The 23,513-nt window shown below is 45.9% G+C and overlaps 1 protein-coding gene across 1 annotated transcript in view; it reads left to right on the plus strand.

Moving 5' to 3' along the window:
• The window catches only part of LOC131108702 (cadherin-18-like), a 50,815-nt gene that overhangs the window by 9,448 nt on the left and 17,854 nt on the right, over positions 1 to 23,513 (plus strand). The window contains exons 2-4 of the mRNA XM_058059918.1: positions 5,387 to 5,888; positions 16,548 to 16,842; positions 20,166 to 20,285. Coding sequence (XP_057915901.1) covers positions 5,658 to 5,888; positions 16,548 to 16,842; positions 20,166 to 20,285 — 646 coding nt within the window. The 5' untranslated portion in view covers positions 5,387 to 5,657. The remainder of the gene's footprint in view (positions 1 to 5,386; positions 5,889 to 16,547; positions 16,843 to 20,165; positions 20,286 to 23,513) is intronic.

Consider the following 23,513-nt stretch of genomic DNA (forward strand, 5'->3'; position numbering starts at 1 on the left):
AGGGAACCCTGCAAATTGATTGTCGCCATCAGAAATATCCCATGCATTTATTTTCTATGCAAAGGTTGCGGGGCATCATATGCTGGAGCCTATCCCAGCTGACTTTTGACAGGTCAGCAGCCAATCGCAGCTCATCAATCGATGAATCCCTTCTCGACACCCAAATATACTAATCAAAACCACACAATTGTTATAGTTGTACATGCAGAAATAGTTCAAAATATGATGTAGTATGCCAACATTTGGGGCAAATCAAACAGCAAACACCGAACCACCCAAAACCCCAAAACCACAGTTTGATCACAACTGTCCTTTATGAACACTACATCAGCCAAAACATTTTCAGTGAAAAAAGACGGTGACTTCCTGTCTTTGTTCGAGTGATAAAGTTTTACACACTGCAAAAAGTGCCCGAAAAATGCTTTAGAAAAAACGGCAGATTGTTGCAGCATTCGGGGCTGAACACTTGGCGGGGGTGTGGCGAATTTGAGGCTTGCGATGTGATCATCCGTCAGGCAGCGGTCCCAACCCGCTATACGAGTGTGGGCAGAATTTGGGGATGAGTACCGGCGCCTCAGTACGGATTTGGGAGCTTGCGGCACACTAAGTAGCACGGAGTTCCATAAAAGTTTGCGACACGGGAACACAGACAACCGCTCAACATCGGTGCCGTTTTTTTCGGAAATCAAATCCAAAGCTCTACAACCTTTGGACCTCCGACGGCTGCCATCTGCTCATGTTGCTTTAAACGACCAATCACGGAAGACACAATGTTCATAGCAAAGCTACCAAGCTAGCTAATGAGTTGTGACCGGGAAACATCTGCAGGTTTCCATTATTATTCCACTCTTTCCAAAAAAAAAAAAAAAAAAAAAAAGCCTTCTTTCACAACTTCAATCAGTCCGCCCCGGGCGGATGTGAGAAGACTTTCATTGGGGCTTTCTGGTTAAAAACTTTCATCTCAGCGGGAGCCAGAGTTCATGCTCCTTAGTGCAACAGCAGCATTACGGCACACCAGGAAAACAGCTGGATGTCAATGGAAGGCTAGCTTGTTTTGGCTTTTTTATTCCGACGTAGCCAGAAGATACTCAGAATCGGGTTAAGTAGATTCCCGGACGACTTCGGCCTTGACAGAAAACGGAACGCTAATCATACCACTTGATTGTTTGGAGTCAGGCATCGTCTTAGACATCGTACTTTGGCCCACAAAGTGGGGGGGCTTTAAGTGGTTTTAATGTTTTTTCCCTCCTGAACACGTCTCACGCTGCGCTGGCCCTCCATCGTTCGGTGACATGTTTTGAGTCACTCCGGCTCTCGGCATCAGCGCTCCCCCCAGCAGGCGGTGCAGCATTCGCTGTTGGCGCCAGCAACAGGACACGAATAACCCGCCCTAAAGCGAGACAAGTCTCTTCTTTTATTGGCCGTCATGGTGGTTGCCCCTCGCCATCGGTATGGACTACTTCGGTCGTGTCCAATTTAAGTTGTTTACAAGACAACGTGATTCGCCGCGATTTAAAATTCCTGTTTGCATGAATAAAAGAGCAGGCTGGAGAGTAGAAATGCTGGTTTTTTTTTTGGGGGGGGGGGTCTGACAGTGACGCCCCAGCCACAGGTTGCACAGGGCAAAACAACAACAACAAAACACGCCTTAGCATTGAAGGAGGACATAAAAAAAACACGCCGTCCGGGATTCTCTTGAGGTGAAAGTACAAAAGTTGCTTGTTAAATTATGGAACATGTCATCCTGACCAGGTCTCCGGAGGAAAACTGTGTTGAAGTTTCTGCTAAACCAAGAAGGTGCACATTTTCCGCAGGCGCACCTCGACAAAAACCCAAAATAGCAAAACAGTGTTGTGATGTTACAACTCGGGTCATGCTGTGAGCGGAATTTTTATCCCAGTTCCCATGTTGACGCATTTTATGTTGCAGGACTTATTTTACAAAACACACAACCTTACAGGAGACGGTAGGGACTAAGGGATTATGACGGTGAGGACTCCATTGTTTGGCCTAGATTTATATGGCCCATCAACAGGGGGTACTATACCCCCAAACTCAAACACAATATATAAAATATAGAATTTTCAAACTATTAAAATGTTTTATACTGGCACAATGACCAGAATAAATACATAAAATAAAAAATAAGTTATGATAAATTATTTAAATTAATGAAATAATTTTCTTACCTCAATCCTGTGTCCGGGAACAAATATACACCATGAATTATTAATTAAAATGCTAAGGAAATAATAACATATGCAGACAAATATATAATTTTCAAACTATTAAAATGTTTTATACTGGCACAATGACAAATATAAATACATAAAAATAAAAAATAAGTTATGATAAATTATTTAAATTAAATTAATGAAATTATTTTCTTACCTGAATCCTGGGTTCAGGAAAAAATACACTATGAATTATGAATTAAAATGCTAAGGAAATAATAACATATGCATCGCAAATTGTGAATGCTGTTTGTTTTCAATGTTTAAAAAAATCTAATAAATAAAGAAAATCAAAATAATTAGAAAGTCAGATGTACTTACGACAACCATGTCCGAGAGGCGTTCAGGTCCATTATGGAAGACAAATGGAGGTTCTGTGAAAACACAAAAAACACAGGACTTAGGGACGTCTTGTATGAAAAGTTGACATTTTACATTTTATTCATCACTCAGGCATTGTGGTCATTTGGAGATACGTAACATGATTTCAGGACCATTTTGGATGACTGCGTTCATCATCGTAAAATGTGGAAGTGAAAGGAGCCCCTCCGCCTCCCGTCACATCCACGCTCCATAAAAGAAGATTCCATCGCTCCCTCAAACGTACAACACCGTTATCAGACAATTAGGCCGCTGATTGAAGAGAGCCCCTCGGAGGCTCCGAAGAGAAACCACTGGAAAATATATTCTCACCGCAGCACTCCCGCACTCGGCCGGTAATTGTCTTATCGATGCTCCCCGCCTTGTGTCGGGAATCACATTAGCGAGGAAAAGTGGGATTTGGGTGTTGCTCTACCTATGCAGATGAGAATCTGGACACAGATTACACGTGTTTGCAGAGTGTTTATCCTCCGTTCCTTTAATCCGACTGGAACTTGCAGCTGGCAGCAGAAATCAGCCGTCAACAACAACAACAAGAACGGCGGCGGCGGCGGCGCCTCCTTAACGTCGCTAACTACGGCGCGTGGCGAGGGATTATCCCAGGCGTCAAGGCTAAAATTTAATCAACACCTATGCATTATTTATGCCCACAAAGAATTGAGCCATTATCTATCAGTACGATGGGTGCATTGTTCCCTGCCGTCTGACTGGCAGGGTGATTGGCGGGGGGCGGCCATTTTGAAGTTAGACCCCAACTTTTCCATCCTTTTATGCCACCTTAAAAACATACATCCAAAAATAAATATTAACTGTATGAAGTTGAAATGGTGGTTAGCGCGCAGGCCACACAGCTCGGAGACCCGAGTTCAATTCCACCCTCGGCCATCTGTGTGGAGTTTGCATGTTCTCCCCGTGCATGCATGGGTTTTCTCCGGGGTACTCCGGCTTCCTCCCACATTCCAAAAACATGTTAATTGTTAATTAGCGACTCCAAATTGTCCATAGGTATGATTGGTGTGAATAAAATTATGCTTATAATGTATCTTTTAGTTGGGAACTGATATTTTCCTGAAACCTAATTGTTAATTGGCAACTCCAAATTGTCCATAAGTATGAATGGTGTGAATAAAATGATCCTTATAATGCAGGGCTCGACAATAACGTTGTACCGATGGCCCGGGGCAAGTTAAAACAAAATTCGGGCAAGTAAATCCAATCATTAATATTCCCGTCGGGCAAGTGCACTTTAGCATGCCGTACTGCCAAGAGTTTTTTTAAAGCGGTTCTTGTTGGGTGTTGGTAAAACTCGGACTGCGTAATTCCGGTGGTAATTTGCAAACCAATCCTTGCAAATCTTGAAATGGACCAATCAGAATCGTTTATTTAGACCGCGGTCCGTAATCCACAATCCGCGTTTTACCCACACCCGTTCTTGTTCGCGATCAACCAATCAGCGATCGTTTTACTAGGAAAACATCTATCATGGCGTCCCTGCCAACATCGTCTAATTCTTCAACAACTTCTGAAGGAAAACACCAAAAAGTGATGAAACAGTGCCTCCTAAACAAGTATTTTATTAGCGGCAGCAAATCAAATGATGGCAAAGGTGAGTGAATCACATTGCTGTGACAATTTGAAGTGGTCACAATGAAACACCACCCATTAGATCCAATACCAAGTGCTGATTTTGCACAAGCTACAAAACCTAGCGGTTTCATTTCTCTGTGTATTTTTCTCACCTTTGCTTCACAAATTATTGTTTGACCATTGAGCATTTTTTCTGAGCATTTCTTTCTAAAAACACTTTACTAGTACACAAATGTGTCAAATGTTTCATTGAGGTGTACAACTTAAATAAATATCACTGCTTACTACGACTACCATGTGTAAGGTAGCATGGCTTGCCATGTTAACATACATCTCCACAAATTTTCAGACATTCCTCCAAATACAATGCGTCAGTACTATTATCTGATGAATTATCAGCATATATTGATATATGATATCATTATGGCAGTCTTTTCATTTTACATGGGGCAAGTTCGGGCAAGTAGTTCTCACCTTAAGGATTCCCCATGGGCAAGTAATTTTTGTTTTTAACGTAGAGCCCTGTAATGTATCTTTTAGTCGGGAACTGATATTTTCCAGAAACTTAATTGTTAATTGGCGACTCCAAATTGTCCATAGGTATGAATGTGAGTGTGAATGGTTGTTTGTCTATATGTGCCCTGTGATTTGGCTGGCCACCAGTCCAGGGTGTACCCCGCCTCTTGCCCCAAGACAGCTGGGATAGGCTCCAGCATCCAATGAATGAATGTTAAAAAGCCTTGAGTGTATGTCGGGCCAACAAAACGGAGAGTTAAAGTCCGTCCGTCTGCCAATGGGATGCCTTTTCTCTCTCTGTGTATCATTTTGTCGGTTCCTCTGCGCTTACAGCAGGACACGGCGTCCCCGTGCAGTCATTATGGGATGCACAGCTCACTCAGCCCAAATCAAAGCTTTTCTCGGCTACTCTTAATAAAGTCGACTCATGCGCTGGTGCGTCAGGGAGCCTCTGATTAATGACCTCACCGAGCGCTATCAGTCAGCACGCGGCGCTCTGACCTTCTAATCGCTGTCACGTCTCCGCTCCCGAGGACAAAAAATGGCTGACAGCCGTTGTCTGAGGCACACGTGCTTATCTGGGACTCGCAATTTAATTGGTGGGAATTTAGCCTCTAATATCCATCAAGCTAATCCCTAACTCTGTGTTTCTGTTTCCGCTCTCCCAGGGAATCCACAATGGCGTCCAGGATTAACCTCCGCTCCGACTAGAAGCGCCCACGTTCACCTCCGTCGCTCAGTTGGGAAATTCCATAATGTAAATATATTGTAGTTTCTGGGCCATGACCTCTCCTGGATTTACTCGGACCACTCTTCTCCCCGTAGTTTGGATTTAAAGTTTTGTTTGGAGCGGCCGGCAGCGGTGGCGGCGGCTGCTGCGGCCACGGCGGCAGGAGTTTACCGCCTGGGAGCGTTGGGATAACCTTACAAGACGCCGCCATGAGGATTCCCGCCACCTCCTGTCTCTGCCCCTTTCTGGTGTGCCTTTGCTTCATCCAGAGGGCCTACGGGGCGGGCCACCACGTTCCCGCCAAGGTGCTCGCCAAGGGCCAGACTAAGAACCAGACCGGGGAGACGGAGGTGCACCACAGGCCCAAACGGGGCTGGATCTGGAACCAATTCTTTGTTTTAGAAGAACACATGGGGACAGAGGAGCAGTACGTGGGAAAGGTAGGAATTGGGAGCCGTGCTGTGTTCAGGTGCTAGACTGCAACGTCAGCGTTCTTATTCTCTTGATATGGAAATGCGGCCCTGGTTTGTGTTTGTGTCATTCCGATGTCTGACAGAATTCCTCCCACACTCATGTCGGAGATGTTTTATTCCGTGTGATGAACGACACCCCCACTCCACATGAACCAAATCATTAGAAACAGGCTCTCTGCGGGAAATGAACCCAGATTGGATCTGGTGCTGGGAAATGAAGCACGGCCAGGGCAAAGCGGTGGGCTTGCTTGTTGGGAATGTCATTGAGGAGTTGTTCCGAGTGGCTGCTGTTCTCACCTCGCCTGCTGAGGGCGCGGCGTGACACGGTTGGAGATGCTGGCTGGTGACTTCTTTTGGCTCCACAATAAGCCACGGGGAGCCGGTTAAGTCCTCTGCTTTGCAGATTGCCCGCCCTTATCTCCCCAAATGTGAAAATGTGTTTCTCCGCTGCACTGATCATTATTCCAGGCACTCAGGCACAGACTAATCCCCTCAACTGCACTGCGAGAGAAAGGCGGCATACTGACTGCACATATGTCTGTATTTCAGTGCGCCTCAGAAGGTGGTGGGGGGGGGGGGAGAAAAAAATGTGGCATGACATGCTCGGGAAAAAGGCAACAACTGCAAATATCACTTTCCGCCTCAAAAGTCTGTTTATTGAATCAGCTCAGGGTTTGAATGCTGAGTGTCCTTGCCAGGCGGAGAAAGCCGCTAAGGAAGGGTAAAGCGTGTTTTGACTAATATCACGTGAAGCATGAATGAACTCCCAAAAAGTCCTGCAGCATCAGAGAACAGCGGGGAGATCCGCCGGCAGCCATTACAACAATGTCAGCCAACAAACGATCATCTTCAAAGGTCCCCGATTATGCCAAAAGGGACGAAGGTGACTTTTTAATATTAAACGTTATATCAGTCACATGTGTCCTCGGCAAGAGTCCGTCAACTCCGTCACTTGGTAGAACTCAAACCGTCATAGGAAGCTACCACTTTTTATCATGAAGGAACCTTCTTCAGGCTTCGCTACACATCTTAAAATAAAGTCCGGAGCTACAATCCATCGGTTAGCTACCCACGTGGGAGCTGTACATTTCATTACAGTCACCCATCGTTTATTTTAAATTGATATTTTTGTAGTTAGAGCATAGAAAACATTTTTAACACATTTTTACACCGTTATTAGAGACCTGTTGTCATGAAGTAACACCCCTATAGTCACCTTTACGCTCCTACTAGTCTGTTTACGCCACATTGCTAATGTGCAGGCAACTATTATTAATAACTAATAAGTCAACCACGAAACAAAGTCGATTCATGAAAAAAAACAATAAAGCTTGTAGAGTTTGAATGGTGATGTAGCAAAGGATGCCTGGAATATGGAGGCTAAGCTGGCATAATGTTGCTGCTAAAACCCTAGTATATGTTAGCACTGTAAGCTACGCTAGTGTTGTTGCCTATGCTTTTCCATCAGCAGCTTCTCAAAGACGAAGATGACCAGCGTTGCGTTGCCAGATCGGTGATGCGTGGCTTGCGTGTTGCTGCTTGGCTGTGAAAGCCCTGATGCGTTTTGTCTCCTTTCTCGGTGTGTGCGCTCATGTTAATGCCCGCGGTGGTTTGTAAAACGCCAGCTGCTGAGTCAGCACGGGGACTTTTTTTTTTTATGCACCGCAGGGCTCGGTACTCAATGACCTGGCCGTGGTACTCGCTCTGTGGTCTGCCACTCGGTGACTAAGTTCCCACACACGGCTCCACTTTGGAAGATGACGACTTAAAAGTGGATGGAGGGAATAAGGGAACATAACGCGGCTTGGTGTTTGATTCCCCGCCCTTGTTGATACGGTCCGAGCGGAGGTTGCCAGACCATCAAAGCGCCAGCGACCCCCCCAAAGCAAAGCTTCCCAGAAAGTATGCGAGAAAGCTGCTCACTATATCGTCTGCCGCTTTCTAACCAAGGCTTGTTTGCTCGCGAACGCCACGCTAGCTTAAGGCTGTTGTTTTTCTGTGTGTGTGTGTGTGTGTTGTGGCTGCTGATAGACGCACAAACAACTAATCCCAGGCTATGATAAAGCGGCGCGTAGAAACACAAACATTATGAAAGGAATCAATTTGACATGCATGTTTAAAGAGATGAAGCCTCCAGATGGTTGAAAAAAAAAGGAAACATTTAATTATGTGGGTTGGGACTGATGTCCTAAAGTGGCCAAGAGGCAGACGGACCCTTAATTAGCCAAGGATGGGGGAGCACAAATGTACTGTCGTTGTTGTTGTTTGAGACTTCGCCTTTTTCTGCTTGTTTGTTTACAGGATTACGGAAAATTGATTTCTAATAAATATTGTGATACAGGAAGTGAGCGAACTAGGACAAATTGTTGAGACATGACGACGGGGTATAAGAGCTCCTTCCCACCTTTTAAGCATGTTTCAGACCAAAACATGACCATTGTGAAGGCAAAGGACATTTTCTCATTTGGGTTAATTGATGGTTGGATGGATCGGTTCAAGTCCAAGTCCAAGTCTATGGTTCTCGTGGGGTGCCATCTCCGGAAGTCCTGCCCCACGTAGAACACGAGATTGACAAGCAGATTGTTACAGCGTCTACGGTAATGCGGACTCTGCGTTGGTCCATGGCGGTGAATAAGGAGCTGAACCGAATAGTCCATACGGTCCGGAGTTTTGGGTCGTGACCAAAAGGACAAGATCATGGACACAAGCTGCCAAACTGAATTTTCTTAGTCTTAGAAATCAGGTGACAGTTACGGTCACCTGGGAGAAACTCGGAGTTGAACCGTTGCTCCTCCGCATTGAGAGGAGCTACGTGAGGTGGCTTGGGTAACCTCCCCGGGGAGGTAGGAGGCCTCAGGGAAGACCCAGGACACAGAGAGGCCATGTTATCTCAACTGGCCTGGGAATGCTGAGGGACCAAAATGGCCGTCTGGGCTACTGAGGCTGCTGCCCCCTTTGCCACCCAACCTCAGATAAGGAGAAGACGATGGATGGATGTAAGCACATTAAATCCATGAGAGAAATTCCAGCATTTATTCCGAGGTGCCTTTCACACAGCAACATGATATGGCACCGGATGTAGTTTGTTATTCTTCCAAAAGGAATACCGCATAATATAATATAATCTTAGATAATATGTAATATAATATCATATATAATCCCACCCCTGTTACTTATGGTTATAACACGACACCCAAAGCAGGAAAATTGCCAGGTCAACTTTTTTCAGGCAGTGATTGATTGCTCCGCTTCCGCACTGATCCGTCCTCCTAAAATAATCCACATATAAATATAGATATATGAATTATATCCATAAAATAAAAGTTTCACCAGAAGATACACACAGCGGCAAAAAAAAAAAAAAAAAGTGCGTGTCCAACTTGTGAGCAGTTCACTGCACTTTATTACCGTCAGTCACCGTGCCGTCATGAAGCACCGACTGCCGGGGAATAAGTGAAGCGGCCATTCTGTCAAGAACATTTTTAATCCCCGCGAGGTATCCCATAATCCCCAGTGACACCTTTCCGGGGGGGCATTTGGAAAATGACAGCCCCGTGCAGCACGAGTACCAAGACGAGACGGCCCGACAAGCTTTAGCGTCAGTGGGATGTCGATGCCGGGGGACGGGTGGACAGCGGTCAAGTTAACACCACAAACAAAAGTCGCCATTGTGTGTTGACCAAGTGGCTTTGACAGACGGGGGGGGGCGTGTGCTGCACCCTCCCCTCTCGTCCCGAGCATCGCAGAGAGGTGACTAAATGTTTTATTCATACGTCTAAAAATGTATCGCGCCAACGTGACAGAATCAGGCAACTGTCACGCCGGAGCACTGGGGGGGGGGGGGGGGGGGTGGGAGCTCGGCGGTCCCGGAAAGACAACAGGAAGAGAGCGTACATGTGTTCGGGAGCGCGTATGTAAATGTCAGCGGCTGTGCAAAGGAGGAGGAGGTTGCCATGTTCCTTGTCAGCGCTCCGCTGGGTTGCGAGTGTCAGCCAATCGGCGTCAACCTTTGCGGTTTCTTGGAAAGAACAAAGCTCTCGCCGGGATTGGGATTTGGAGGAGCGATGAAGCAAGGAAGCTGCAGGAGACAGAAGTGACCGACAAGATGGAGGAATTTTCACGGACTACTGCTATAAACGAAACGTATCGGCGGTTCTCGGTTTATGGCGTTTCGTGGTTACGTAACTTCCTTTCGATTGGTAAACACGAGACTTAGTGACAGATAATACGGCACTATTCCTCCATATTTCACACTTCTTTCAGTCATTTTTGGTCGTTTTTTCATTCGACACTATCAAATAAAAAAAAAACAATCATTGATCAGTCTCATTACTAATAACTAGCACTCGTTAATTGTTTTTGTTATAAAACACAACAAGTTTTGGAGACATACGGGCCTTTACATGATTAAAAACAGATGATTTCATTCTATCATTCCATCAAATCATGCATATGTAAGCAAACAGGAGTACGCAATGTGACTATAGGGGTGTTATGTCATGTCTAGAGGGCTCTAACCATGTTGAAAAAGTTAGTAAGCAGGTTTTATATGCTCTAACTATGAAAATATTCATTTATACCTTAGCCTCTTATCCTTACGAGGGTGGCGGCGGGTGCTGGAGCCTATCCCAGCTGTCTTGGGGCGAGAGGCGGGGTACACACTGGACTGGTGGCCAGCCAATCACAGGGCACATATAGACAAACAACCATTCACACTCACATTCATACCTATGGACAATTTGGAGTCGCCAATTAATAATTAAGTTTCTGGAAAATATCAGTTCCCAACTAAAAGATACATTATAAACATAATTTCATTCACACCATTCACACCGATGGACAATTTGGAGTCGGCAATTAATAATTAGGTTTCTGGAAAATATCAGTTCCCAACTAAAAGATACATTATAAGCTTTATAATTTGGAGTCGCCAATTAACCGAGCAACTAACCTGGCATGCCGAGGGTGGGATTGAACTCGTGTCTCCTAGCTGTGAGGTCTGCGTGCTAACCACTTGTCCGCCATGCAGCCACCTATGAAAATATAAAATTTATAAATAAGAAATCTTACTGTGCAGAAATTCCCATACTAACGACGACCATTAGGCCCCCGTCCCCGCCCCGACCCTTTGGGCTGTCTGCTGGTCATTAGCGGCGGGCTGCGCCATCAGGGGCTTACCATGACCGTCACAAATCAATTCCACCTGATTGGGAGGCCGGCCGAAATGCAGGGGCGGGCGATCACGACAACAATCGCGTAGAAAAAGTGATTAAATCCTCTTGAGAGAGGTGTGTAAGAAGCGGGATTAATGGAAAAGTCAACCCCGCCCCACTTGAGCCCCGCGGTAATTGCAAATACGGAAGCCAAGGCATGCATCACCAGCAAGCCGTAATCCCCGGCTTCCACTGTACGCCGGCATGTTGATGCCGATAGCGACTTGGCAAGGAACGCTCAGATGTTTTTCCAAAGTGGGGTTGCTCGGTCGTCATGGTGATGATGATGATAACCAAAGTGCAGGTATAAAAGCGACAATTACAGGTCCTACCTTCACTTAACGGTGAATGTGAAAGGGCAAAGGTCACCCAAACACCCCTTTCATCGGCAGGTTTACCACCCACCGCATTCAGCCTGCGGTGCAATTCTGTCAAATATGACTTGGTTGTCCAAATAAAAGTGTTTTGGACCGATAGGATGCTTGTAGACGAGTACATGCGCCATTTTTATGACGTACTTATCCCTTTTGCTACCGCAGTGTCGAGATGACGGCGCTTTACGAGAGTCCATAACAGCAGCACAGAGAGAGAGAGAAGCGAAACGTATAGATCACATAGAACTACATACATCAAAACCATCTGGGTCGATATTCGCCAGCGACACGTCCAGTGATGCTTTGGAAGGAAGGAAGATGGATGAAGGTCACGGTAAAGGTTCTGGTTCTGTGAGTGGATCGGATCCAAGCTTCAAAAAGGTGCAATCTGGTCTATTTTTGTAGGAACATCTGCTGCAGGTTGGGGTTTTTACACAAACCCGACCCGACAAAATCAGCTCAGGTGTTGGGACTAAATATGTTTTGTGGATAATGCGTGCTGGAAATGTATACAAATTAGGGCTGTCAAAGGATTACTTTCATTTTTTTAATGGGATTAATCACAGTTTTCACATTAATTAATCATTACGTCTGACATATGCCCATTTGTATTGTATTTTAGTCAAAGAAAAATAAATGAAGGGATGGGATCCAAAGGAACAGAACATTAAAAGTCTACGGAAAAAGTCATCCTCCGCAAAGTAAAGCCACTAAAGTAGTCTTCTTCAGTGTCAGAATTAAACAGTCCTTTGTCACACACTTTGTCAGTCTCCCTCTCTATCTTTTGTTGTGGCTTTCGTCCCGAGACAAACTATCCCTTGTCATCATCACACACTAGTCTAGCCTTTCCAAACTAGTTGGTGATAGTGGATTTTAATACACTGATCCACGCGGCTATTGTTATTTTCACAAATTCACCACATGGTGGCACTGTTATTCAAACATGACGTTCGATTTACTTGGAATTTCACACACAGCTCGACAAAAACTTTAAAGTGTTTGGCTGAATTTTCACCAAATTTGGTACACACATTTAGCGAACTGACAAGCATGGGCGTGTCAAATTTGAGCAAGGTTGGTTGAAAAACATGACCGCCATCAAGTCACTCGTGTTTCCAAGAACTTAGTGACGAGTCAAATGGGTAACTTGGATATCATGTTTTGTTTTTTTTTTTTTTTTGGGGGGGGGGGGGGGGGGGGGGGGTTCCGAGATGTGTGTCGTTAGAAAGCATCAGGAAACGATGACGGGCGATAATCAGTCACCTGACTACCCGCAAAGGTACAATGTTACATTTTCGCTCAGGTTGCTTCCCCAAGCATGTGATGAAATTTTGAGCGTGCTTTGTTCCCCCCCCCCAAAAAAAAAATCGCCGCCAGTGTTCTCTTCAATGCGCCCCCCCCCCACACACACACACACAATAGAATACGTTGCCAGCTGCTACACGCTACTTATCTTCTCCACTAGACTTTAATAGAGTCACCCGGATAGAGGCAGATAAACACAATCCCTTGTTTTGTTGCCCCGTGAGGTGGGAGGGGCGGGGGGGGGGGGGGGTGAAAGATACTTCTCGCTTTTCTGACACCCATGTTTTTGGTCCTCTGGACTTCATTTCCTGTGGAAGCTAATGACATTCTGCCGGGCAGTCAGGACATTTTCTGCATGACCAAAAATTAATAACATAAATAAATCATCTGGTGTTGCCCCCCCCTGCCCCGCCCCCGCCGCCGCACACCGACAAATGGACTGGAGGATTTGAAATGGTGCGTCAGGAATGTAGCCGCGAGTCCATGTTTTGGTTTTGGGCTTTGATGAAGGGAGTAAATAAGCGGCGGGAGGTCGGGCACGACCGCTGCTTTTGGGGAATTGCGAGAGCAGAAGCACGCACTGATGCTTATGACTGCGGCGCGCTAATGACGAGCCCTAATGACTAATGCTAACGATTAGCGCTAATGCTCGGGCAGCCTTTAGTTGTTAAATAACTTTGATTGGGAGGAGGGCTGAGCGCTGCTTCCTGCCTGCAAGCGAGACTAAAGGCTACGTCAGACGCTTGCCAAAATGATTCCAAAATTGCCTTTTAAAAGAAGAGAAACTGATTTTCAGTCTTTTACTTTCATCTCAGAATCAACGAGGCGCTGGGTAGACGATAGCGTTGGGCGGCAAACCCTTTGAATAGTTTCCTGAATCTTTCCTATCTTTGGGGGAAAAAAAAGAACATTTTGGTAGAAGATCAAATTTCCTTATTTTCACTCATTTCCCTGACGTTCACATGCAAATGTTGCCAGGTGTGATGGGCTGGTCCGTACCAAAAATACAGACACTACTGGTACCAAGGGTTTTATACTGGTAACCATTCTTACATGAGAATATTTTGACACATTTGAAGGAGAAGCAGTGTAATGAATTGATTTAATTCCACGACTATCTCATTCCAGCTATACGGTGTTGATAAGAAATAAGAAGTCTTAATCCCTCCTTTACCGTGCTTAATGGGTTCCACACCCAACCGTGATAAGCCAAAGTAAAATTCCTTATTAATAAACCGAATATTTTCATACTTAGCGCATACAAGCATTTCTTACAGCCTTCTAAATACAGCTTTTAACATTAGAGCCCTCCAGATGTGAAGTAACACCCCTACAGTCACCTTTACAATCCAATTACCCAATATAGTAACCACAATAGTACATATAAATATGGCTCGTGCTAGTGTGGATTCCATTGCTTGGAGAGCTACATAACGGGCGGACAGGAAGTTGAGTTTTACGTTGCCATGGGTTACGGTCATAAAAGTGTACAGGATTTTTGTGCCCTCGGTAAAATAATTCAAACCTGCAATAAAAGCCTGTTGTTTTCCGGTGATCAAGTCTGGTGCTTGTGTGTCTCGGCGAACATTACAGTGACATTACTGACACCAGGTGGCCAGTGTAGGATATTACATATCATTTATTAGTTGCTAATGTGTTATTTAACTGTTGCCATGCCAAAGTATCAGTGGCGGTACCGGCAACAACAAACCCTGTTTGACTTCAACTGCCCCGGTTTTCGGATGATTCGGTTTTAGACGAAAATTTTGACGAAAACTTTGCTAAGTCACCGCCCGTGGATATTTTTTTTTGTTGTTGTTTTAGGTGCAACTGTTAAATAAGCTGCCATAGGCCAAAGAAAGTTCAGCGTGCAGGCAATAAAAGCATATTTTATTTCCATTTTGGGTTGTTTGTAACAAACTCATTGGATTTCCATGATTTCCTATGAGAAACATTGCTCGGGTTTTCGTGCGTTTCACTCTTTATCGAACCTTTTGAGAAGGAATTAATGATGAAAACGGAGGTTGCACTGCTGTAGTACCCTGAGAACCATTGGCGCAACAATAAGAGCAACAATAAAGTGGACATGTATGATGCTTTCTGCGGTGGATTTAATAAAAGGACTGCTTCCTAGCCTGGAGGCGCCTCATAGATCTTTGCTCCGAGCGCCCCTTTGTCTGTTGATTCCCCCCCCCCCCCCCCCTGCTCTTGAGCGAGGTCGGCATCGCGGTGTTGATGTCGGAGTATAGACGTCGGCAGAATAATTGAGCAGCGTGGGGTTCGGTGATGCAGCAGAGGTGGATGCCGTGCAGACGGCGGCGTGCTTGATCATCATCATCACTCGAGCCAGACGCCGAGCGTGACTTTCTGTTATCTGAGGTCACTTAAATGTCAGGATTGGAAGACGATCTTTGGAACACGGCGGGGATGGAACGACGTTGGTTTGGGGTTTGGACGTGGGACGCTAAGACAATTACAAACCAAGATTTACTTGGGAATCAACAAAAACCGAATCCCTTGGGCATTCAAAATTCCTAAATTTGAAGATCTATGAGGGATTTCATTTTGGGACATACGGTACCACGAGGATGGATGAAGTTGCAGGAAGTTAACCTGAACATAAGACGGTATATCTTTCCCTCCAAGTCGGATAAAGATGTGTCGTCTTATATCCATGGCATCAAACAACTTCTTCACAAGGGAGTCTGAGCTTTTCTTCCTGTCACTCACACGGCACAGAGATGCCTTTGATGGAGTGTACATACTTCTGTTGTCTGTTCAGGGTGGTCGTATATTCGGGTTGCCATCATGATGGCATTACAGTTATCCCTCCTTTGTCGTGGTTGGAATATTAGAAACACAATTAGAAACCTGTTAACCTTCTAAAAATGCTTTTAAATATTATTAGGGCCCTGTCATAATAATAACAATAATGCATTTTGTAAGAATTTGTAAGCGCCTGTCTAGGAACCCAAGGACATTTTACATGCTGATAACAGCAACACACCTAAAACAGGACAAAAATGATCCAAAGTTAAACTAAAGATGTGAGAAGTCCTGATATGTGGGTTTTGAATATGTCACGGATAGCCGGTGGGAGAGAGTTCCAAAGTTTGGGAACAGAGCAGCAGAAAACTCGGCAAGCGATGGTGCTGAGGTGAGCAGATGGGACGGTGAGGTGAATGGAGGAGGAGGATCTGAGGGAGAGGAGGAGGTGCCAATGAGGAGAAGATCAGGGAGGTGGGTGGGTGTGTGGGGGTGCCGAGCTGGTGGATGGCTTTGAATGTACACAGAAGGATTTTGGATGGGGGTGAGGCGGTGATGATGCGGGCGGCTGATTTCTGGACCATTGGAGAAGCTTATGGAAGGATTTGAACGAGAATAGAGGTGGTACGGTGGTATTTGTTCTGTTGTATTTATTATTATTACATAATTATATTACAAATTTGACTTTGATTGTACTGCTTTGTCAAATCAATTTCAAAATAAAAGTAGAATTTAAAACTTTGAGAAGGATGTACAGTACACCAGCAGCACTAAACAAGTATGCTTTAAAAAGCATTCCCAGATATGTTCAAATGTTTCGCTTAAGGATAAAACCCTAAGAACCGTGGTTGAACGCGGCCCATTGATCCAGTACTACATAGACCTGGCTTAAGTCGTATTTCGGGGCTGCAAAACGATCAAACACTTCAAAGCCTTCATGCTGCCTCCCTTCTGTTTTCCCTTTGCAGCTTCACTCCAACTCGGATAAAGGCGACGGATCCGTCCGCTACATCCTAAGCGGCGAAGGCGCGGGGACGATATTCCTGATCAATGAGGTGACGGGGGACATCCACGCCACCAGGAGCTTGGACCGGGAGAAGAAATCGCATTATGTCCTGCACGCCCAAGCTTTGGACCGCAACACTGAGGAGGCGCTGGAACCCAAGTCGGAATTCATCATCAAAGTCCAAGACATCAACGACAACGCGCCACAGTTTCCAGATGGACCCTTTGTAGCCACGGTGCCCGAAATGTCTGAAGTGGGTGAGTGGTGGTTGTATAAAGTAACACGACTTGACACGGCTCATTGTTGTCACGCGGCTTGCGGACACTTTTACCGCCAAAAACCTGCTGGCGGATATAATTAGCCGCTTGCTGTGACCCGGTCCCAAGCAGAAAGACCTTTGGGGAGGGCGGGGGAGCGGGGGAGACCTCCACTCCACATCAAGGGAGGAGGAATAGCTTTCTTCCACCACGGAGACGAGCCGCTGCCTCGCATGCATCATGTGGCAACAACATCTATTTTTTATCTTTTTGTCTTGTTTTTTTTCCCAGACAAAAGACGGGCCTCTTCTCGGTCCAGCGAGTTTTGGCCTGGCGGCAAAATCGCTCGTATTTCACGGCACGTCTTACAAATGTTCAAAAGGTGCAGCTGCTGCTGTGACTACGGATTTGCCTGATAAAACAATTGACAAAGACAATAATGCTCAGATTTGATGGACGCTGTCAGCATGGAGGATCACGGCTACGTGTCGTCCACCCCCCCGTCCCCGCCACATACTTTACCGTCACAATGAAACCACAGCACGGTGTAAATGCTTATTAATTATGCAAGCGTCAACACAGCTGCAGGCGCCCACTTAATATACAATCAATATGTGCCATCTTACTTCATGCGTATTCATGCACAGCAAGGAGGAATATATGCTACACATGTATGTATGTATATATGTATGTATATATGTATGTATGTATGCTGCATACAGCAGAGTAGAACGCTCACGCTGGCTGTTTGTCATGTTGGGATCTGGGAGCTTGCTCATGGGCACACGTGAGCAACTAGGTTTTTATTATTAAGAATCTATTTATTACAAGAAGATCGTTTAGCGAGCATAAATACAAGAGTACGAGACTTATCGTGGATTTAAATGTGAACCAAGCATGGTTCCTGCTTACTTCCTGTTTACTTCCTGATCGATAGACGGTTTAATGTTTACATTAATCAATGAAAGTCTGTGAGGAAATCAATGACCGTAAAGGAGGAACATATGGACCCCAATATAGGACATGTCGTCTTATATTGGCACGCTACAAATCATGGACAAATGAAAAATAAGGCATTCAATAGACGCAATGCAGTATTCTACATGGATCACTAGGGGGCAGTAATGTTACTGTAGTGTAGCACCAGAGTTGGCTTTTACTGCAGCTTTGAATGACCTCCGAACCTCACTTCCTGTCCTCCCCACACTCGCATTAAATGGCCTATTCACGCTTATGTCTACTATATGGGGCAATAGGAGTGTAAAGGTGACTATAGGGGAGTTATTTCATGTCTCGTAATACTAAAACCTGTATTTAGTAGTAGTTTTCTATGAAGGAATACTATTTACACCAATTAATCAGTTGGTGCAGTCCTCCAATGCCCCCACAAATCTGAGTGTTGGAGCTTCAAAACAGAAATAGAAGGGTCGTCTTACATTCGGGATGCTAATGCTAACCTCTATTTTCCAGCAACAGTCTCCAGTCCGCCAGTGCCCCCACAAATCTGAGTGTTATAGCTTCAAAGACAGAAATAGAAGGGTCGTCCTACATTCGGGATGCTAATGCTAACCTCCATTTTGCAGCAACAGTCTCCAGTCCTCCAGTGCCCCCACAAATTTGAGTGTTAGAGCTTCATGGACAGAAATAGAAGGGTCGTCTTACATTCGGGATGCTAATGCTAACCTCCATTTGCCAGCAACAGTCTCCAGTCCTCCAGTGCCCCTACAAATTTGAGTATTAGAGAGAAGGGTCGTCTTACATTCGGGATGCTAATGTTAACCTCCATTTGCCAGCAACAGTCTCGAGTCCGCCAGTGCCCCCACAAATTTGAGTGTTAGAGAAAAGGGTCGTCTTACATTCGGGATGCTAATGCTAACCTCCATTTGCCAGCAACAGTCTCCAGTCCTCCAGTGCCCCCACAAATCTGAGTGTTAGAGCTTCAAGGACAGAAATAGAAGGGTCGTCTTACATTCGGGATGCTAATGCAACCTCCATTAGACTAGCTACTCTCGTGGGTCATCATCTCAAACAACACTCACCACAAAGACACGTATCGGCGCCCTGCGTCTTAAGAGGTGAGATCACGCCATCTTGTCTAATGGCCGCCTGGGCTGTGGTACAAATGCAGGAAATGGGGAGCTTTTAGCTGGCGTGAAGAAGCAAATGGAAGGAGAAGCTTAAGTGACTCCGACCTGTTAGTTAGAGCGCTGCCGATGGCCGACAAACAACTCACATGATCATCAACAAATACAATAACTGCACATAAGCAGCGGGACCGCGGCACGGTGGTTTCCCAAGCGTGGGAACGCACGCAACTCAAGCGTGTCACCACGTCTTCCACTTCAGCGGTTTCCACGGTCTCGTCACATGATCCCTGGCCTTACTAATGCGGCGTACAAGCTCGGCGTGCACTCATCAGGTAATTATACAGTAAAGGGTTAATGGAGCCTGTAATGCTAGCTGAGCAGTGGATGAGTGTTCACTCGGAGCACAAAGGCCGTCAGGCTCTGTGCGCTACGACAGTAAATAAAGCAAGCGGCCCTCCATAATTCTTTGTCTTCGGGGGGGCAGCGGGGGGGTGCAGGGAATGAAAGAAGCTAGCTGCATTGTTTCAAGTGAAGGTCAACGCCTGAAAAATGGCCACTGATTCAATTTACAGTCATCACGCGCGCGCACACAGTGCGGCTTACTATATGATTGGTGTGTGTTTGATTCCGCATTTCTACACTTCTTATAGACTTCATGTGACGTGTCATCACGGCAACACAGTGGAAGGCGTCAGTGCATGAGAGCGCCGGGATCCGTCTTAGGATTCAATATAACCTGCAGCTCCCGGGAATTCATCGATGCTCAGCCGGGAAGAGGGAAAAATGCCTGGGAAATTACAACCATGAGAAGACGAAAACAAAATGTGCTCCTTAACCTCGTCTACCTCCAGCTACTTGGATCTCACGCCGAGTGGAATCAATACAGCTCTTGTTCTCACAATTTGAGGAAAGTTTTGATTGGCATAGACGAGGATGGGTGCTTCGTCACCGAGTCGCTGTCAATTTCACAGCCAACGTCCACCACGTTCACACTGCAGGGGATTTGGATTTTTTTGCCCGTTTTTATGTACACTTGCATCCGGGAAGTGACGTGCTTCCCGAGAAGACGACATTTGACCACCCAAGTCCCGACTGCGGTTTCTACTCATGGCATCCCACCCCAACCTGGACATTTAGCATCATAGCATGTTTACATAATACTATGGCAAGCATACGTGTATCAAGTCGGCATACATCCGATATATTCCAAACTTTTTGTCGTGTGTTTGTGTTCAGGGACGTCTGTGCTGCAAGTCACCGCCACCGACGCAGACGACCCCACCTATGGAAACAGCGCCAGGATCGTCTACAGCATCCTACAAGGACAGCCATATTTCTCCGTGGACCCCAAAACAGGTGCAGTCCCTGGCACGCACACACACATAGAAAATGCGTACACACACACACACACACATACACAACAAAGCGAGCATCTATAAATATGAAATGCGTGATAATAACTTTGCTGCATCGCTACAGTGAACACTGTTCTTTTAGCGTGTCGTCATAAAAGCCGAAGCAGGCACAGTCGACTTGCGGACCGCCGGCGCTCCTGCTGGACTTATTGTCTCCTTGGGGGCTGGAGCAGACATTTACTGTTTTTTTTTTGTTGTTGTTGTTGTTGTTCTTCGCCATCTGAGAGGCGGGAAAGCTGCGCGGCGGGCGGGGCGGCCATCTTTTGTCTGAGAGGCCCGGAGTAGAAGCTATTAAATGTTAATAATCTCTCCAAAGTGGCCGGCATATAACTTTTATATGATGTGAAAAATGCATTGTCGGGAGTGGTTTTGTGTCTCTTTGTGATCTCCTTTTGTCTCGCAAAGTGTTTGAAAGTCGTTGGTGCGCCAGTCTGAGGGCGTGTGTGTGCCGATGCTAACAACAAACATGCTTATGAATTGATTGTTTGCGGCGTGCAAAACAACCTCCGAGACCACGACGCCGCTGTAAAACACGGCGCGCAAATGAAAAGCTGCATATTTTCACTGGGCCCCCCCAGAGAGAGAGAGAGAGAGGAGGATTGACAGAGGGCGGGGGGCGGAATATCGTTTGTGGATCTACCTGGCTGCACACCTCCCTACGTGCGGCGGCCTCACGAGAAGAGGAGCTTGCATGCGCTGACTCGGCAGCGCTGTAATTCTTGCTGGAGGCCGACGGATGATTGGACACGCGATGTAAAGCCAGGCCATGCTGCACACCCCCCCCCCACACACACAGAGTTGTTTTCGCCACTGGCCATCCACCCTCAGCTCTCGAATTAGGACGCACAGAACTCCAGCGGTCAGTGCAAGACGAGGAGGAAGTGGCGCTCGCATGCCACTTGTTCTCTTGTTAAGTCTTATCGCTGTGGCACACGGGGGTGGGGGAGCATGGGGGGGCCGGTGGGACTGCTTACACCTCCCCCGGTCCTTGTTAGAGTATAGCAATTGATGTCTTGTATTTCCTTTTCGGAACCTGCTATCACGTATGCGACTCCAAACAAGCCACCGTAACAAACCATATGACCTCACCATTCTCTTCTATTGGTCGCAAGAACGTAAACAGGAAGACGCTGTGATGTTCGAATGCCAATACACAAAAACTGGAGCTAAATTGTTCCGTGTTAGGAAAAAGAGGCCTTTTTGATGAGCCTGTTTATGAGCACCAAACGTGAGAAAAATCTATCATCTCGACCGACTTTTCAGAAGACAGGAGCTCAAACGCTGTTTTTTTGAAGTTGCCGCTTTGCCGCTCACTGACACTCTAACTCGGGGAGGCTACTTTTACGACAACAACGTCCCCTACCAGATGTAGAAGTATACCGGTATAAACGTCTAATCTGCATGTTTGCCGCCATGCAGCCAATCCACGACGAGCTTGAAGACATCCTCGTCCCGACTGACGCAAACATGTAATCGCTCAGACAACACAAGATGGAGCAGATTCCCGAAGAGGAGTAAACCCGATCAAAAGACCAAGCTGCCGTCAGTCGTCACGTCCACCTCGCCCGCCCGAGTCTCAGAGAATTCCGACATTGCATTGCTTTGCAACGCTTCACGGTCCTTCTTGCATCCTAAATAGGCTAATTTCTCTGCCGATGTGGGATTTGGGAGTTTTATTGAAGGAGCTGACACAGATGGAGGCTTCCTCTGCGGTTACACTTTGCCCAAAGCCTCAAGCTGTCATCCTGTCAATCAGACATAATTTTGAGGATGACAAAATAGTGAAAAAAGCCACGCTTTGATTGTCATCTAGCTTTAGCCGCAAAGAGCGCACCGCTGAGGGATAACGCGGAATTGGACGAGCCGGGATTCCTGAAGCCGGAGATTGAAGGGCGGTTTTGGTAATCTTCTATAATCCTTTTTGTTCACCCAGGAGATTGTCCTCCTTTAGAAGTTTGCTGCCAGACAAAGAGGTGGATCGTGCGATGCTATCTGCTTTAATAGAGCGAGGAGGGGGTTGGGTAAAAGGCTAACCACCTCGCTGTGTCAAATTGGCCTCAGGTTCAAGGAAGTCAACTCTTTCTCAATTATTTTCTAAATGAACCCACGGACTCCGGCGAGACTCTCCGGGAGGTATTGTGGTCCGGGGAGGGTTCAAGGGTGCAACGCTCACGCAACCTTTCAGCGACTCCAAAAGAAGTCTTGTGGTATTGTGAAAGATTTCCACTTTAGAGTGAAATGCAGCCTTGTTCCTTGCAATGTATCAAGTGGGGACGCGGAACCGTCGACTTTATCCTCACCTGTGGTTGAACCCCACACAATGACACAACGGCGCAAGAAGCACTTCAGACTACTGAATGGTGTCTCTCGGACATTAGCTGAAGTAAGACTGCAGTTAATAACAGGCTTTTAGTGCTTGGAAATGCACAAGACTGCGAGCTCACGCTGAGGCCTGGCATTTAAACAACCCGTGCTTGGATTCTTGCAAAAAGGGTGGCTGTGCTTTTAAGATGTCAGACGAGAACTTTCCTTACCATCACGCAAAGTTTACCCACTAGTTTTACAGTTTAATTGGTGAGAGGAAGAAAAAGGCTTTGCCGCTTTCGATAAAGTGTGGAAGTGGTTTTGAACGGTTTTTATTTCTACACCAACAGGCCTGAAACACATCAAACCCTGTTTATGTTATGAACTGAAATGCTTGGCGCAGTGGAAGGTTTGATTTGAAGCATGCTTACAATAGCGCAAGGTTCGATGTTAGCATACTGTAAGCTTTGATGTGAAGCACAGTTAGCATAGTGAAAGGTTTGATGTTAGCAGAGTGAAAGGTTTGATGTTAGCATAGTTAGCAGAGTGAAAGGTTTGATGTTAGCATAGTTAGCATAGTGAAAAGTTTGCTGTTAGCATAGTTAGCATAGTGAAAGGTTTGATGTTAGCAGAGTGAAAGGCTTGATGTTAGCATAGTGAAAGGTTTGATGTTAGCATAGTTAGCAGAGTGAAAGGTTTGATGTTAGCATAGTTAGCATAGTGAAAGGTTTGATGTTAGCATAGTTAGCATAGTGAAAGGTTTGATGTTAGCATAATTAGCATAGTGAAAGGTTTGATGTTAGCATAGTGTAAGGTTTGATGTGAAGCATAGTTAGAAAGTGTAGGTTTTGATGTTAGCATAGTT

This window comes from Doryrhamphus excisus, chromosome 21 (genome assembly GCF_030265055.1).
Source record: "Doryrhamphus excisus isolate RoL2022-K1 chromosome 21, RoL_Dexc_1.0, whole genome shotgun sequence".
In the NCBI taxonomy this organism is placed as follows: Eukaryota; Metazoa; Chordata; class Actinopteri; order Syngnathiformes; family Syngnathidae; genus Doryrhamphus; species Doryrhamphus excisus.